Consider the following 15,175-nt stretch of genomic DNA (forward strand, 5'->3'; position numbering starts at 1 on the left):
GGCATACAAAACTAATCTGTAAAACTTACCTTCTCTACATCGTTTAAAGGAAAATTCACAAAAGCTATAAAAAAAAAGAGTAATTTGTCTTCAGATATATTAACCTACATTGCATATATGCACAAATGTTTGGGGATTGATTGGAGGGTGTGACTGTTTGGGTGCTCCCCCCCCAACTTTTAGAAATTACCCAGACTAGACTCAGCAGGGCTCTGGGAATATAAATGAAGCTATTTATTTACAGCTAGCACAATATACAAGCAAATATTTACAGTATATACAGTTATAGACAGAAATATACAAGGTAAAAGGTAATACAGAAACACAACTCCTCTCCCAGAAACCTGAGTCCCCAGGAGGGGCTCTCAACCACCCCTACACCTTCCCCCTACCCCTCGCAACCTTACCCCAGTCCTAAGGAAGAATAGAGGTTCAGCCAAGAGGTTAAGAAGCAAAGTGGATGTGTTGGAGAGATGCAGCTCAGTCAGCAGCCCAAGCGAGAGCGAAAATGGTGCCGAGTGTGTGTTATCAAATGTTTTGTTTCTTGTTCCCATACTTCTCAGCAAGGCTGTGAGCGAAGTAGACATCACCATTGTTTTGATTGCACAGCCTATGATCTAGTCCTTCTCACCAAAACATTCTAGCTAGCTTGAAACTAGCACAGAGGTTTTTTATTTGCTTTGTCTTTTAAACAGTAACTTTACTTTTTTGACTTTAAAATCTGACAGTTTTGTGTCTTTATTTACTGTACTATTTATTGTGAAAGGCTTCAATGTATTGAAATTATTTTGCGTTGCTGATTGTGCAGAGAAACTGCATCTATTCCAAGCAGTGTATTTTGCCAGGGCAAAGTTGGGCTCCATTTTAGTGGAAACTGATGTGCTGACAGTTTTTTCTGAACAAAGTCTGTGACAGGTGGAAGCAGGACATTTGACTCCATAAATATGTCTTCTACTCATACTTTTATGAGTTATCAGGCTTCTTCCATATGTCTGGAGGATAGCTAGCTGTTTTGATAGGCTTTTTTCCTTTTGATGTCCTACCATTTCAGAGTGTCTCTATCACTTGGAGAAATAACAGCTAATAGTCTCTTTTTTCTTACATTATTTTTATTCTATTTCCTATTGCATAGGGTTTTTGTGAAAGTGGGAAATCTGATTATTTTTGTATTACTAAGTTTGCAAGTGATCTGTGCTAAACTTGAGGGCTAATGTTTAGTGGACCACTTTTGAATTTACGTGATTTTGTATTATTGAGGACAGATTTTATGTTTATAGAGCCTTTGGCCTGTTTTTGCAATATTTATTATCATAGTGGCTTGTTCATGCCTCTTTAGTTTTTTTACTGGTATTGCTAGACACGTATTGCATGAAGTGTTTTTATTGGTTTTATTTTCCATACATATTTCTGAAATAACTCAAGTTTAATTTGCTGTTTCCTGTCTGTCTTAAACAGACCTTTTTCATCCTTTCTTTAATGGTTTTCTGGATGGCAAAAAATTATCATTCTCAGTCCAATAAAAGCAGTACTTCTGTAGCTGAAGCCATTGTTGAAGGAATTTAATCCTAACTGCTGCTGCATCCTTATTTTTTGTAGTCACAATTGCAGTAAACTTTTCCATCTTTAGGTCCATTTAAAACTGCAGGCTCTTGAATTATCTTCCTTTCTCCCTCTCTTGACTTCTCATACACCACTATTTCAATATGAACTTCTGTTTTGTATCCTAGTTTACCACTGGAATCAGCAAGTTTAATAGTCCAACACTGTCACCTTTTTTTGTTTCTCTGTCTCTCCCTCACCTGGCCTTGGAACAACTTCTGGTCCCTTTCTGTTTTGTTGTTGCGGTTGGTTTTTTTTTTCCCCCAAAGCATTTCCATATTTTTATGCTTCTTAATTTATAACAATTTTTTTCACCTTCCCACCCCCCAATGTTGCCATTTCAGTTATTTTTTTAGTATCCTCTTTTAAACGCTGAATATGTATTTTGTCGTAGATTTCTCTTTGTGGTCTGAACCTTTCAGAACAAGGTGCTTCATGATCAGTTTATTGATTTTTCCAATAGACACACATTTTTAGCAGTTGCAGTCTTACTGCTCTTTCCTTGTTGACCTGTTGAGCTCAGTGCAGTTTGTAGCTATACTGGGGGCATGATACAGCTTCTGTTTGAATTACCTTATTGCATCGAGTGTGTCTTTTTAATGCCTTAAGTTCTGAGGACAAATAATATGAATTAATTTCATCCTATTGGCTGTCAGTGTTGCTTGACTCATCTTCTACTGATATTTGTAATAGGATAATCCTGGTTTAAATCCTGAGACACTGGAATAAGGTGCCCAATAAAGATGTGGATGCCACATTATTGCAAGGGTTCAAGGCCAGGCTGGATGGGGCTTTAAGCAACTGGATCTAGTGGAAGGTGTTTGTGCCTGTGGCAGGGGGAGTTGAACTAGGCAATCTTAAAATTATTTGGGTTGGAGGGGATCTTTAATGATTCTGTAAGATCTTTCTGTGGTCAAAAAGGTATTTGGAAGATGAGTGCTCTGAAATGCCACTTACTATGCTTCAGTAATATACTCTTTTGTGCATACTCTTTTGGACCTAAACAATGTGGCCACCTAGTGTTCATGCACCTTGCCATTTGGGTATAACCAGTGAGCATACAGTTTGATCTCTGATGCCAGGTGATTCTGTGTGCTGTGAGAATTGTATGTGTTGACGTGGACGAAGAATTAAAGGTAGCTGGCCGCAATTAGGGTTCTCTGAAATGTTCAGCTTTAGTGAGCTTTACTCCCTCTGTGGCTTTTTCTATCTTATCTATGTAAAAAAATCTTACAATAAGTTTAAAGAGTACTGAATTGCAGCCAGATCTGTGTTGTGCCATGTCATGTACCCAACAGAAGTAGACAAACTAGCTAATCCTTTTGGGTCTGGCTGGGATGGAGTTCATTTTCTTTGTATGAGCCCATGTGGTGCTTTGCTTTATATTTGCGGCCAAAACAGTGTTGATGGCACACTAGTGTTTTGGCTGTTGCTGAAGAGTGCTTTCACAGATAAAGGCTTTCTGCCCTTGCCACAAGCAGGCTGAGGCAAGACAGGGCCTTGAGAAGGGGATACTTGCTCAGCAGTAAAAGCTAAGGGATAGGAAGAGGACGTGTGTGCTCATAGCATTTCTTCCCAAGCAAGATCTGTGTGTGCTGAGATCCTGCTTTCCAGGGACTGGTGGGACATCTGCCTGCTGACAAGAAGTAATGAATTAATTGGGTTTTTTTGCTTTACTTTGAAACACAGCTTTTCTTTACCTATTAAACTATCACTGTCTCAATCTATGAGCTTTGTAACCTTTTTATCCATTCCCCTCTTTGTACAGGAGAGTGAGAGAGAGGCAGGGTGGGTGTTTACTGTTTGACTGGGGTCAACTCTCCACATGTTGATAGTTTTGGTTTTTTGTTTTTTAAAAAAGAAAAAGCTCCTATGTTCTCAATGTGACAAAAAAAAATCTTAAATTCCAATACTCCATGAGAACAATGTAAAATAACAGTTGCTTCTTACTTGTATTTTTTTTTTGCCTAATTTTGGGAAAGAACTTGGGAGATTAGTGGGACAACATTCACTGAAATAAGTTTAACTTGGCTTCTTCCATGAAGGTTGGTCACTTGTGCCTCGTCTTGGCATTTTAAGGTGGTGTATTCAGAGGTCTTACATTGACACGGAGGCATTATTTGTGCAGGAGACAGGCAAGAAGATGTGATTGTGTAGGTCAGCTTGTAAATGAAATTGATGCTCCTTCAATCAAATTTGATACTTGAATTTTAGAACTTTCTGTTACTGAAAGTTAGTACCATTCTAATGTTCATGAGTATGAAAACCTCATGAGTAAAGTATTTGGGAAGTAACCATAATGGGTTTTAGGTCTTTATTTTACCAACTTACTAAGCCAGTGTCATGTAATGAATAAAATCAAAATGTTAACTTTTATTATTGTCTAGTTGTCCTTCTTCCTGGACATCATAGTTCCATTTTTTTGCAAGTTTCAGATCATGTATCCATTTCTAGTTCTGATTCCCCCCCAAATCCTTGGTGCTGCCTGATTGGGTCTTTTTGTTTGGTTGGTTTTGGTTTTTGGACTTGGTAGTGATAATGATCTGACTATCTTAAGTTGTTAGTGACAGGTGCAGGAGAACAGACAGCTGTATGTTGGGAGCATATATATGGAGGTGAAAGTGTCAGTGTTGATTTTTGTTGACAAATTGCTTGATCATGTATTAGAGAAGAGTTGAAGAATGGTAACTCTTCAATTGCAGCATGGTGAAGGATTAAAGGGGTTTTTTTAATGTTTGTTTATTAGTTTATAAAACTGATCTCTACTGTTTTTCAGGGGTGGGGTGCAGGGGATGTGTCTGTGTAAGTAGTTGAAGTAATGTATCCTTGATCCCTCCAATCTCCAGGGGTATCTTGATCTGGATATGTGTTAGCTACTTAGAGAAATTCACAGATGTTTAATATTTTGTTGGTTTAAGCAGAAATAGATGGGATGCGAGTAATGGAGATTGGACTGATATAGGCTACAAAAATGTAAAATTCTTAACCACAAGGGCAGGATAAAAGTTTACAGTGTAGTGAACTCAAGCTGGGATTCATAAAGGAAGAAAAGATACCACATATTGCAAATTAAGATGAGGAGATTGTAGATGGCGTTCAGTAATTTCAAGCTGAATTGTAATTGAAAAAAAATAATCAAGTGCAGACAAATATATTAATAGATTTACTGTTAATGCTGCTAATACTTAATACTGCAAGTATTTGGAAGAATTACAATCTTTTGTAGTATGGCAATATATCACTGTTAGGAAGTCCTTTATCCTTCTCTTGCTCTGTTGCTTTAAGGAATTTTACAAATGGTTTTACTGTTCTTAGGGAGCTGAATTTAAAAGGATGTACTGGCAAACATTTCAGCCCATTTATGGTTTTGAGACAGAAGAAACAGTTGGTCTTCATGACTGTGGTGTTGCATTACAGAACTCTCATGACTACATTGTGCTGTTGTTTTTTTACATTAAAAAAGTGTTGTTGAACTAAGAATGGGAAAGGTGGTAGAACAGTATTTTTAACAGTCCTTGTCTTTATTACCAGAAAAAAAGATTGAAATAATAAGGGGTGAATAATGTCTAGCTAGTATCAACTAATTTTGGTTAGTTGGTCTTTGGTTTGTGGTTTTGCTTGTTGCAGTGTTTTTTGTTTGTGTTTTTTTCTTCTTTTTAATTAAAAAAAACATATGCATGTGTTCATTTTCCAGAGCAATGACAATGAAGAGCGCCTGCAAGTTGTAAAACTTCTAGCAAAAATGTTTGGAGCGAAGGATTCCGAATTAGCTTCTCAGAACAAGCCACTTTGGCAGTGCTACCTGGGGAGGTATATGTTGATGTAATTCCCTACCTAGGAGGAGAAAAGCATTACATGAAATATAATTCAGCTTTTTTTTTTTTTGTTGTTTTCCTTAAATGGCACAGCAAAGTGTGAATTCCCTCTTGCTGCTTTATCTGAAATCTGGCAGATAATGCTCAAGTGATTATTTTACGTACATCTTCTGCATCTGCGATTCTGCAGAGTGAACAATTAGAAACTGCCTCTTTTAAAACCGTTTTGGGGGAAACTATTGTTATTGCCATCATCAAGAAAAAGGAATAGTTTTAATTTCTTCAGATACTGTTCAGGAATGGATTGATTCTAAGGCTTTTATGTACACTAGTTGTGTACTGGTTTCAGTATTTTTCTTTTTTTATTGGTAGGAGTGCCTTAAAAGAGTTACGTAGTAGTTACAATGATGCTGTCTTTTGGGTTTGCAATACTCTGCCAGTTTGAGAGAGAAAATATACCTGGAGCCTGTAGTCAGGAGAAACTTAAGTATGTCTACTATGGTGAAAACGTGTTTGATTTGAGTAAATGAGGTCAAAGTCTATAAGGTATTATAAATTATGTTGGTTTATAACTTAGTATTCAATTCTATTACGAGAGCAGTCCTCAAGGAAATGCTACTTTATAAAGTATAGGGAACTTAATAGAGGGAATGCCTTTTCCTTCAAAATAGGTAACTATTGAAAACATTGTATACCTTAAAAAAATATCAGATCTAGTTGGGCCTGAAGGAAAATGCTTCTTTGTGTTACAATGCAAAACAATGGGAATATGTGTAATCCATTGTTCATAATTCCTATTTTTAGCTAGTTATCACATACATGCGTTCACTTTTTGAAGGATTTTGACCAAGTTATATTGCAGCCATTGAAAGAACCACTCTTAATCTCTTGGGGTCTTTTTTGTTGTTGTTTTGTTGGGTTGGTTGGTTTTTTTTTAAAAGAATACTTCTGGGTCATAAATCAGAGGGATTGTCTCCAAGGGAGACCTTAGAGCAGGCGTCTGTTACTGACATCCAAACCAAGATGACATGACCAGTGAGACAGTTCTAGAGTCACTTAAGCAACAAAACCTGGTTCTTAGGGGAACCTTTAACTGCCCAGACATGTGCTGGATGAACACCACATCAGTTTACTTGTTCTCAAAAAAAAATTCTGGAATGCATAGAGGACTCATACAAAAGTTAGATGTGCTCACCAAGAATGAGGTGCTGCTGAACTTGCTGCTTACAAACCAAGAAAACCTGTTTTGGAATATCTTGGTTAGTGGCAGCCTTGGCCACAATATTGTGGAATTTTGGATACTGCTGTGTATCCTGAAGGTTAGTTCCAAAACAAATGTTTTAGATTTAAGAAGAGAAAACTTGAGCATGCTCAGAGCTCTGTTGGAAGGGAACCTGTGGGAAGCTTCCATGGAGGATAAAGGAGACAGTGAGTTCTAAGAGTTTTTTAAAAAATCACAGAATCTCAGAAACAATGAATTTGGAAAAGACCCTCTGGATCACCAAGACCAACTAATAATCCTACTGTACAAGGTGCACCCTACAATATATCCCAAGTCACTAAGTCCAAATGGCTTTTAAACACATCCAAGGTTGGGGACTCAACCACCTCCATGGGCAGCCCATTCCAATGCCTGACCACTCTTTTGGTGAAAAAAAAATCCTAATATCTAGTCTAAACCTACCCAGTCACAGTTGAGGCTGTTCCCTCTTGTTCTATCATTATTTCCCTGTGAGAAGAAACCAACACCAACCTCTCCACAACATCCTTTCAGGTAGCTGTAGAACATTTCTCCTGGACACAAAACCAGTTCATCCCTTCTAAAGGCAAGTAGGTGGAACAGGAGAGCCTCTGAGCTTGTGGATCTGCTGAGAACCAAAAGAGAAATGTACTAGAGACAGAAAATTGGAACAGTACCTATTGAAGATTCCAAGCGTATTACCAGGGTGTGTGAAGATGAAGTTAGGAAAGGAAGAGTTCAGTTTGAACTGGAATTGGCCAAAGATGTCAGAAACTTCAAGAAAGGATTCTTCAGATACATTTACAATAAGCAGAAACAAAAAGAAACTATAGGCCTATGATTAGATAGAAGTGATTTACTCACCAACAGCACTAAAAAGGCAGAGGTCCTCGACTCTTTGGTCACCTCTTCTTTCTTTGCCAGTGCTGTTGAGTTCCAGCCCATGGGATCAACAACTCATGTTGATGCAGACACAGACCTGCTTTCAGTGGAGGAAGTGTTACTGTGTCAGTTGTTACAGGAGGATGATAAGAGAACTGGTCAATGTTGTTGCAAGGCCACTCCCATAAACTGTGAGAAGTCATGGAGATCAGGAGACATCCCTGAAGTCTGGAAGAATGTTAATGTCATCCCCATCTATAGGAAGGGTCCAAGAAGGACCCAGGTAATTTCAGACCCATTAACTTCACTTCAATCCCTAGAAAAATTACGGAGCAAATCTTCCTGGGGACTGTTGCAAGTCAGCTGAAGCACTAAATTGGGAAAAGCCATCGTGGATTCACCCGAGGCAAATTGTTCTTGAGAAAACTGATCACCTTCTGTGACAAAACTCACTTGGTTGATGCAGGGTGAGCAGCTGACATTGCCTACTTGGATTTCTCCAAGGCTTTTGATGCAGTCCCCCACAATCTCCATCTTGAGATCCTGACATGTTATGATCTGGACGAGTGGTGTGTGGAGTGAGTGGAGAACTGGCTGAGACGTTTTACCCAGAGGGTGGTAGTCAATAGTTCTTTTTCATCCTGGCAGCCAGTCACAAATGGGGTCCCACAGGGATCAATATTGGGTGCAGTGCTGTTTAATATCTTCATCAGTGATCTGGATGGTGGGATCAAGAACACCTTGATGAAAGTGCAGATGACACCAAAATGAGTGGGGAGGTTGATGCTCCAGAAGGGAGAGCCCCACCCTCCAGAGTGAGTGTAGGGTTTTGCACCTTGGAATACATAACCCAGGAGTGCAGCTCAGACTGGGATTCACCTGGCTAGAGACCAGCTGTGTGGAGAAGGACCTGGAAGTCTTGGTGGATAACAAGCTTGTTGTGAGTGAACAGTGTGCTGCAGCAGCAAAGAAGGCCAACAGGATGCTGGGCTGTATTGTCAACAGCATTACCAGCAGACATAAAGAAGTGATTATCCCACTCAGCACTTGTCAGGCCACACCTGGAGTACTGCAGGCAGTTTTGGAGTACTGCAGGCAGTTTTGGAGTACTGCAGGCAGTTTTGGTCCCTGCTGTACAGAAAAGATGCAGAGATGCTGTAAAGTGTCCAAAGAAGGGCCACAAGTATGATCAGAGGACTGGCAGCCCTCCCATATGAAGAAAGACTAAGGAAACTGAGTTTATTCAGTGTTGTGAAAAGCAGTCTTAAGGGACACCTTATTTCTGCATACTAATACATAGAGGGTAGCTACCAGGGCAATGGAGATTCCGTTCTCATGAGGAGTTGCATGGAAAAGACAAAGGGTTATGGGTACAAGTTACACCTGGGGAGAGTTCTGGTTGGAATCCAGACAAAAAAATTTCACCAAGAGAACAGTTAGACATTGGAATAACCTCCCAGGAGAAGCAGTGGATTCCCCTACATTGGTCAGTTTTAAGACTCAGCTTGATAGGCTGCTGAGCTATCATTTCTGAACTACACTATTGTCTTGGTGTGGCTTCCAACCTGGCATTCTGTGATTTTTGTGAATTGTTTATATAAAAAATAAATGTGAGAAAAGGCTGGTTTTCAAGCACCAAACCTAATTCAGCCTTTTGAAAGGAAATCTTTCAGAAGTTGAAGTGATCCTTCTCAGAAGAAATTTGTATGACGCTGGCCATTTGTTTACTGTCTCTCATGCAGTTTAGAGAGGGGACAGATGCCACAGTCCTACAAAACTTTTAGTTGTTTATAGAGCATTAACAGAAAATACAGCTACAATGTCAGACATGTTATTAATAGCTTGTTGTCTACCTGGGAGGTTTTCATGTGTACCAGGAAATAATATTTATTAATTTGTTTTCTGAACATGAAAAGAAACAAATGCAGGGATGATTTTTTTTCTTAAGGTAATAACAGTCTAGTTCATACTGTGAAACCAGATGGTTTATTCATGTTTCTGCATGGGGAACATAAAAATCTCTTCAGAGATAGTTTAGGTTATATGGAAATAAACTATTTGCTTTGGTAGAAATGATATTTTTGCTGTTTATAATGCATTCTTTTGTTTCGAAATAGGTTTAATGATATCCATGTACCTATTCGTCTTGAATGTGTGAAATTTGCAAGTCACTGCCTTATGAACCATCCTGACCTAGCAAAAGACTTAACAGGTACTGGATGTATTGTACAACATTATAGTACAGTGTTAGGTCTCCTTAACATCAGTAGGGTTAGTTATAATCCTAAGCAACACTGTCAGATGTTGTGGAGGATGTGGTTAAGGTAGGAGTCCCTGCCTTCAGGATGCCTTCTCTGGCTGAGTGGATTGTACATAAAGAATGCTTTAACCAAAGAGATCGCTTTCCTTCTTTGACAGTAGCTGCATTCTCAGCTGCTGTTGAAATTAAGCAGCATGGGTTCATGCAAAGACAGCCTGGTTAGTCTAATGGTTGTGGCGTTTATCAATAAGGTGCAGAGGGAAGACTTTAGTTCCACTAAGCTGAAATGTGTAAATACTGTACAACCAGTCTCTAAAACATAAAACCAGTCTTTGTAACTGTCACCACAGCCATGCTCCTTCAGAACAAATACAGCCTGCAATTCAACACCTCTGCAGGAGGAAGACCTCTGATGTGGATAGAAGCACATAGTATTTGTTGCTCCTGATGTCTTAATGAAAAAGAAAGACGGGGGGGGGTTGTTGGGGTTTTCCCCCTGAAAGTATGTGTGGAGACTCTCTCTCCTCTTATTAATAAACTCCCATTTGTTCTAATGATTAAATCTGAAGGGCTAAGTGTATAAGTTTGCCCCCCTGCTTGCTTAGTGTCAAGTTAGACAAAACCACGGGCAGGGTAGAGTCATCCCATGGTTACTGATATTGCTAGGCCAGCTTGAATGTTTTTTTATTATAACAATTGGATTTTTGGGACTTTTTTTTCCTTTTTTGAATTGCAGAAAGACTTTGTGCCCCCTCTAATGGTATCCTCTGGAAAATGTAATTTTACATGCCTCTTCTCTCTCTCCCTACAGTACTTCAGTCAGATTGTTGGAAAAACTTCTCTGACTCACTAGTGTTTGAGACCACTGTTGTTTTGTGCAGTGGCATCGTTATTGTTCTAGTTTGTGTTTATTTGGTTACTGTGAAAGAAAAGTGTTTGTTAAAACCAGTGTTACTTGAATTTCAAATTTCATGGTCTCCATAAGGGCAAAGCTTTATTTCTTGCTGTTGTCTTTTCACACTTGTGCTGATTAGCAGAAATGTTAATGGGCGAGATTTCAGATGAGGCATGGAAACATTCACTGGTCATTGAACAGCAATAAGAGAACAGTAACCTGTGATATTTCATTCAGAGTAAACTTGGAATTTTTAATGTTTCTTAACTTCACTAATGTATATTGTATACAGTGATCTTAACATTAATAACATTTGGTGCATTTTCCTATCTATTTGTGTTTCTAAATTAGCTTAAAATATGTGCTTCTAAAAATAAAAACTGATTTTGGGCAGCTTTCTAAAATGGCAGTAGGTGGCTAACATGTTTGACACTTAAAAGCAGTAATCTTAAAATACGGATAATATGATATTGATGCCACCAATTAAGTAGCAGTGGGCCAAAATAATCTCAAACAGTTGTTCTAAGATGAATGAACTAAGGAATGTCTAAATAAGCATTCTAGTTTGGTGAAAGAGCATGCTTTCAGAGTATGTCTTGTGATTTGTCTCCACTTACAATGCTTACATGGCTCACACTGTGGAATGTTCCTGGAGCATGCAAACTAGACTCTTGTGGATAACACAGATGTGGTGTAATGTGCTGCAGCAGCCAAAGAGAATGGAGTCTGCAGAAAGAGAATAGCCTCTAGCTTGAAAGTGAGACTTCAAAATGTATGTAGTGTGATTGTCAAGTTCTTAACACTGTCTGTTCTACAGAACCCATTCTGCTTGGCTACAGCAGTTGCTACTGTAGACATAACTATTAAAAGAAATAATAAAAATGTAACCCCGTAGCTCTTTATTTCCATAATTCCAGAAGTAGGGGGTTTTTTCTATGCAAATATGTCTACTGACATTTCAGTTAATCTCGAAGAATACTATAGGTGTCTTACTGTTGGTGCTCAAAACAGTAGAAAATTGTTTTCTGCTTCTGTAAGTTGAATACTGTCTAGAGAAGGAAGAGAAACTGAAGTTATTTACTTAAAATGAAAACTTTTCTTTTTTTTCCTGCAGAATATCTTAAAGTAAGATCACATGATCCAGAAGAAGCCATAAGGCATGATGTTATAGTATCCATAGTTACTGCTGCTAAGAAAGATCTTTTGCTTGTCAATGATCACCTGCTTAATTTTGTCAGGGAACGAACGCTGGACAAGCGGGTAAGACTTAATTAGTACTAATGATGGTGGTGCATCGTATTGCCTGTGTGTAGTTCAGCTATTTAAAAGGCAGCACTTCTAGGAATTTTTTAAATGACAAAAGAGAGACCTTATGGCTCTATACAACCATTTACAGGAGGTTGTAGCCCATCTCCAGCTGTGCCAGAGGAGGTTTAGGCTGGATGCTAGGCAGAAGTTCCTCACAGAAATAGTGGTTGGCCATTGGAATGGGCTGCCCGATTAGGTAGTAGATTTGATGTCCTTGGAAGTGTTTTAAAAAAGACTGGATGTGGCGCTTAGTGCCATGGTTTAGTTGATTAGATGGTGTTGGGTAATAAGATGGGCTTGATGATCTCAAAGGTCTTTTCCCAACCTGGTTAATTCTGTGATTCTGTAACATGAAAACTAGTGTAATAAATTTTGAGGAGGTTATTTAATGAGACATCTTCTGTGCCTGGAAGTTTTCATTTTGCTGTATTTTTATTTAAGGTACTACGATTAAGAAAAAAAATGGCTGAAGAACAACAATTTTCTAGTTTTAGTAAAATTTTTAAGTAAAATGAGACTGTGGTAAATCTGTCTAGTATTTTTCATGAGAAATTTTAAAAGCAGGTTTCGAAATTATGTTGTAGATTACTGATGAAAGTTGTTCCACCATCAGAGGTAGATGGATTATCTGGTTGTTTGTTAATTAGATTATTGAAAGACTGCAAATCTGTGTATTAGCTTTCCAAGTTGACTAGTCTTGAAATTTGCTATGTTTTTGTTAAAATTCACAAGGTTTGTTGTTCGTTAAAGCATGGTGAGAAAGTTCATTGATGGCAAACTTTTAAAACTAGCGCCTTATTTTTAAATTTGGTGACATTTTCCCCTGTTGCACCCATAACACGACTGCAGGGATTCCATACAGACTGTGAGCAAGCACGTTGGCTTAAATTTGTAACAACTTAATTTTGAGAGGCATACTCACATAGTAGTTACTGATGCTGAAAGGTTTGGTGTGATAGATACAATGCGATATATGACCTAATGAGCAAATGTTGCACATAGAACTCAATTTAACTTTTTTTGACACTTTAATTTGGTGTAGACTAGGAAATACCTTACCAGGTAATTCTGTAGCCTTTCAAGTTTTCAGTTTTGAACTGAAAAACTAGTCTCTCTTTTTTTTTTTTTTTCTTCAAGTGGAGAGTGAGGAAGGAAGCTATGATGGGACTCGCACAGATATACAAGAAATACTCATTACAATCAGAAGCAGGAAAAGAAGCTGCAAAACAGATATCATGGATCAAAGATAAACTTCTGCATATATATTATCAAAACAGTATTGATGACAGGTAAGTCAGTTGTGAAAACTAGGTGATTCTGTGCAGATTTTTTTCCTTTGTTGTTAGGTGCTCACAACAAGGAGACTTGATAATCCTAGGTGTTTTGGTTTAGTGTGTAATCTTACACAGCTGCAGCCAAATGTTGTTCTGTGTTGATTTGTTGCTGGTCATGGGTTTTATTTGTTTATTTGTGTTTTGTTTTGGGCTTTTTGTTTCCAAAAGTGATTCTAAGAAGTGATATAGTTGAAATATTTCAAAATTTATAGCTGTACTTCACCACTGCCTCAGGAAGGGAGACTTCTGTCTATATTTCAGTACCTTGCTATTTTTTATGTAAAATGCAGGAAGTAGAATTACTGTAACAATCTTGGTTTAGATTTGCGTTTTGTTCCTGTATGCTTTAAGTAGAAGTATCATATCTCTAATGACAACAGTTACGGCATCTCACTCTAGAAGGTTGTGTTTTCTGTACCATAATAGCCATGAATTAGAGGCCTGCCCTTTGTTTTTGAGGGAAGCAGTGCTGCTGTCACACCACCTGTAGCCTTGCATGTTGTTGCATGTGGGGAACCAGACTGGGAACTAGTCCACTCTTAACTGATTAAGGCAGTCTTGATGGCTTTGGAAATGTGCTCTTTGGCGTTTAGAGCACTATTGGATACAAATGGCGTACTAAGCTCATGCAAGTGTTTTCAGAAACTCGAGGCCTCGAAGTCGTCTTCAGAGTAAAAATTATTGCATGGTACGATGGAAGCTGACAGAACTGTCTGATTTAGTGCCATGGTCTAGATGACTGGATAGGGCTGGGTGATAGGTTGGACTTGAATGATCTTGGAGGTCTCTTCCAACCTGGTTGATTCTATGATTCCGATCCAAACTTACTCACTTGTTTTTCTTGAATTTCAGGATTTTTAAAAATTGCTTGGGTTTGGATTTTGACCTCAGTTTGCAAAAGTCTTGGGGCCTTCTTGGTGTTTAAGATTGCAACATGTGCTTAGTTTTACCTTTTTTTCTTTTTTAATAATCTTTCCTAGGTAACTGACAAATCTAACCCTTTTTCATCTCTTATTTCCACATAAGGAGTTTCCATGTTATAGCAGAAACTTTTTATAATTTCTTCAGGAATGGAGACTCTTTTTATTGCAAAAGCAAAAGAAATGGGCTTCCTCATTCACCAAGGGGCTCGGGAGCAGTGGAGGGAACCCAATTCTTTCTGACTTGTATCTAAATTCTTTTTATGGGATTCAAGATAATGTGGGATACAGTCAATGTGATTTTTTGTGAAGTATTTTAATTGAATTAATTTGTGTCCGTTTATTAATTGAACCCAATACTGACCCATAATGAAATTGATTCATAGATAACATCTCTTTGGGCTGATAATTGAAATACTTCTAAAATCCTTTGGTTCCTGTTTTGGTTAACACATTTGTGATGGTTTGGGTGTTCCCTGCCCCCCCAAACTGTAGAAATCACCCAGACTGGACTCAGCCAGCTCTGGAAATATGAATGAAGCTTATTATTTACAGCTGGCACAATATACAAGCAGATATTTACAGTATATACAGTGATAGACAGAAACATACAAGGTAAAAAAAGTAATACAGAAACACAACTCCCCTCCCAGAAACCTGAGTCCCCAGGAGGCCTCTCAACCACCCCTTCACCTTCCCCCTACCCCTCTCAACCTTACCCCAGTCCCAAGGAAGAATGGAGGTTTGGCCAGGGGGTGAGGAAGCAAAGTGAATTAGTCCAAAATGGAGGCTGAGGTTAGAGAGATGCAGCTCAGCCAGCAGCCCAAGCAAGAGTGGTGCCGAGTGTGTTATCTAATGTTATTCTTTCTTGTTCTATACATCTTAGCAAGCCTGTGAGCGCAGTAGACATCCCCACTGTTTT

The 15,175-nt window shown here is 38.5% G+C and overlaps 1 protein-coding gene across 4 annotated transcripts in view; it reads left to right on the forward strand.

Moving 5' to 3' along the window:
- PDS5B (PDS5 cohesin associated factor B) overlaps window positions 1-15,175 on the forward strand; it is a 123,042-nt gene that overhangs the window by 43,357 nt on the left and 64,510 nt on the right. For all 4 annotated transcript variants that reach the window (XM_064172853.1, XM_064172872.1, XM_064172848.1 and 1 more), the window contains exons 9-12: window positions 5,294-5,409; window positions 9,654-9,748; window positions 11,806-11,951; window positions 13,137-13,288. In XM_064172853.1, the coding sequence (XP_064028923.1) occupies window positions 5,294-5,409; window positions 9,654-9,748; window positions 11,806-11,951; window positions 13,137-13,288 (509 nt within the window). The remainder of the gene's footprint in view (window positions 1-5,293; window positions 5,410-9,653; window positions 9,749-11,805; window positions 11,952-13,136; window positions 13,289-15,175) is intronic.

Source organism: Pogoniulus pusillus, chromosome 3 (genome assembly GCF_015220805.1).
Source record: "Pogoniulus pusillus isolate bPogPus1 chromosome 3, bPogPus1.pri, whole genome shotgun sequence".
NCBI lineage: Eukaryota > Metazoa > Chordata > Aves > Piciformes > Lybiidae > Pogoniulus > Pogoniulus pusillus.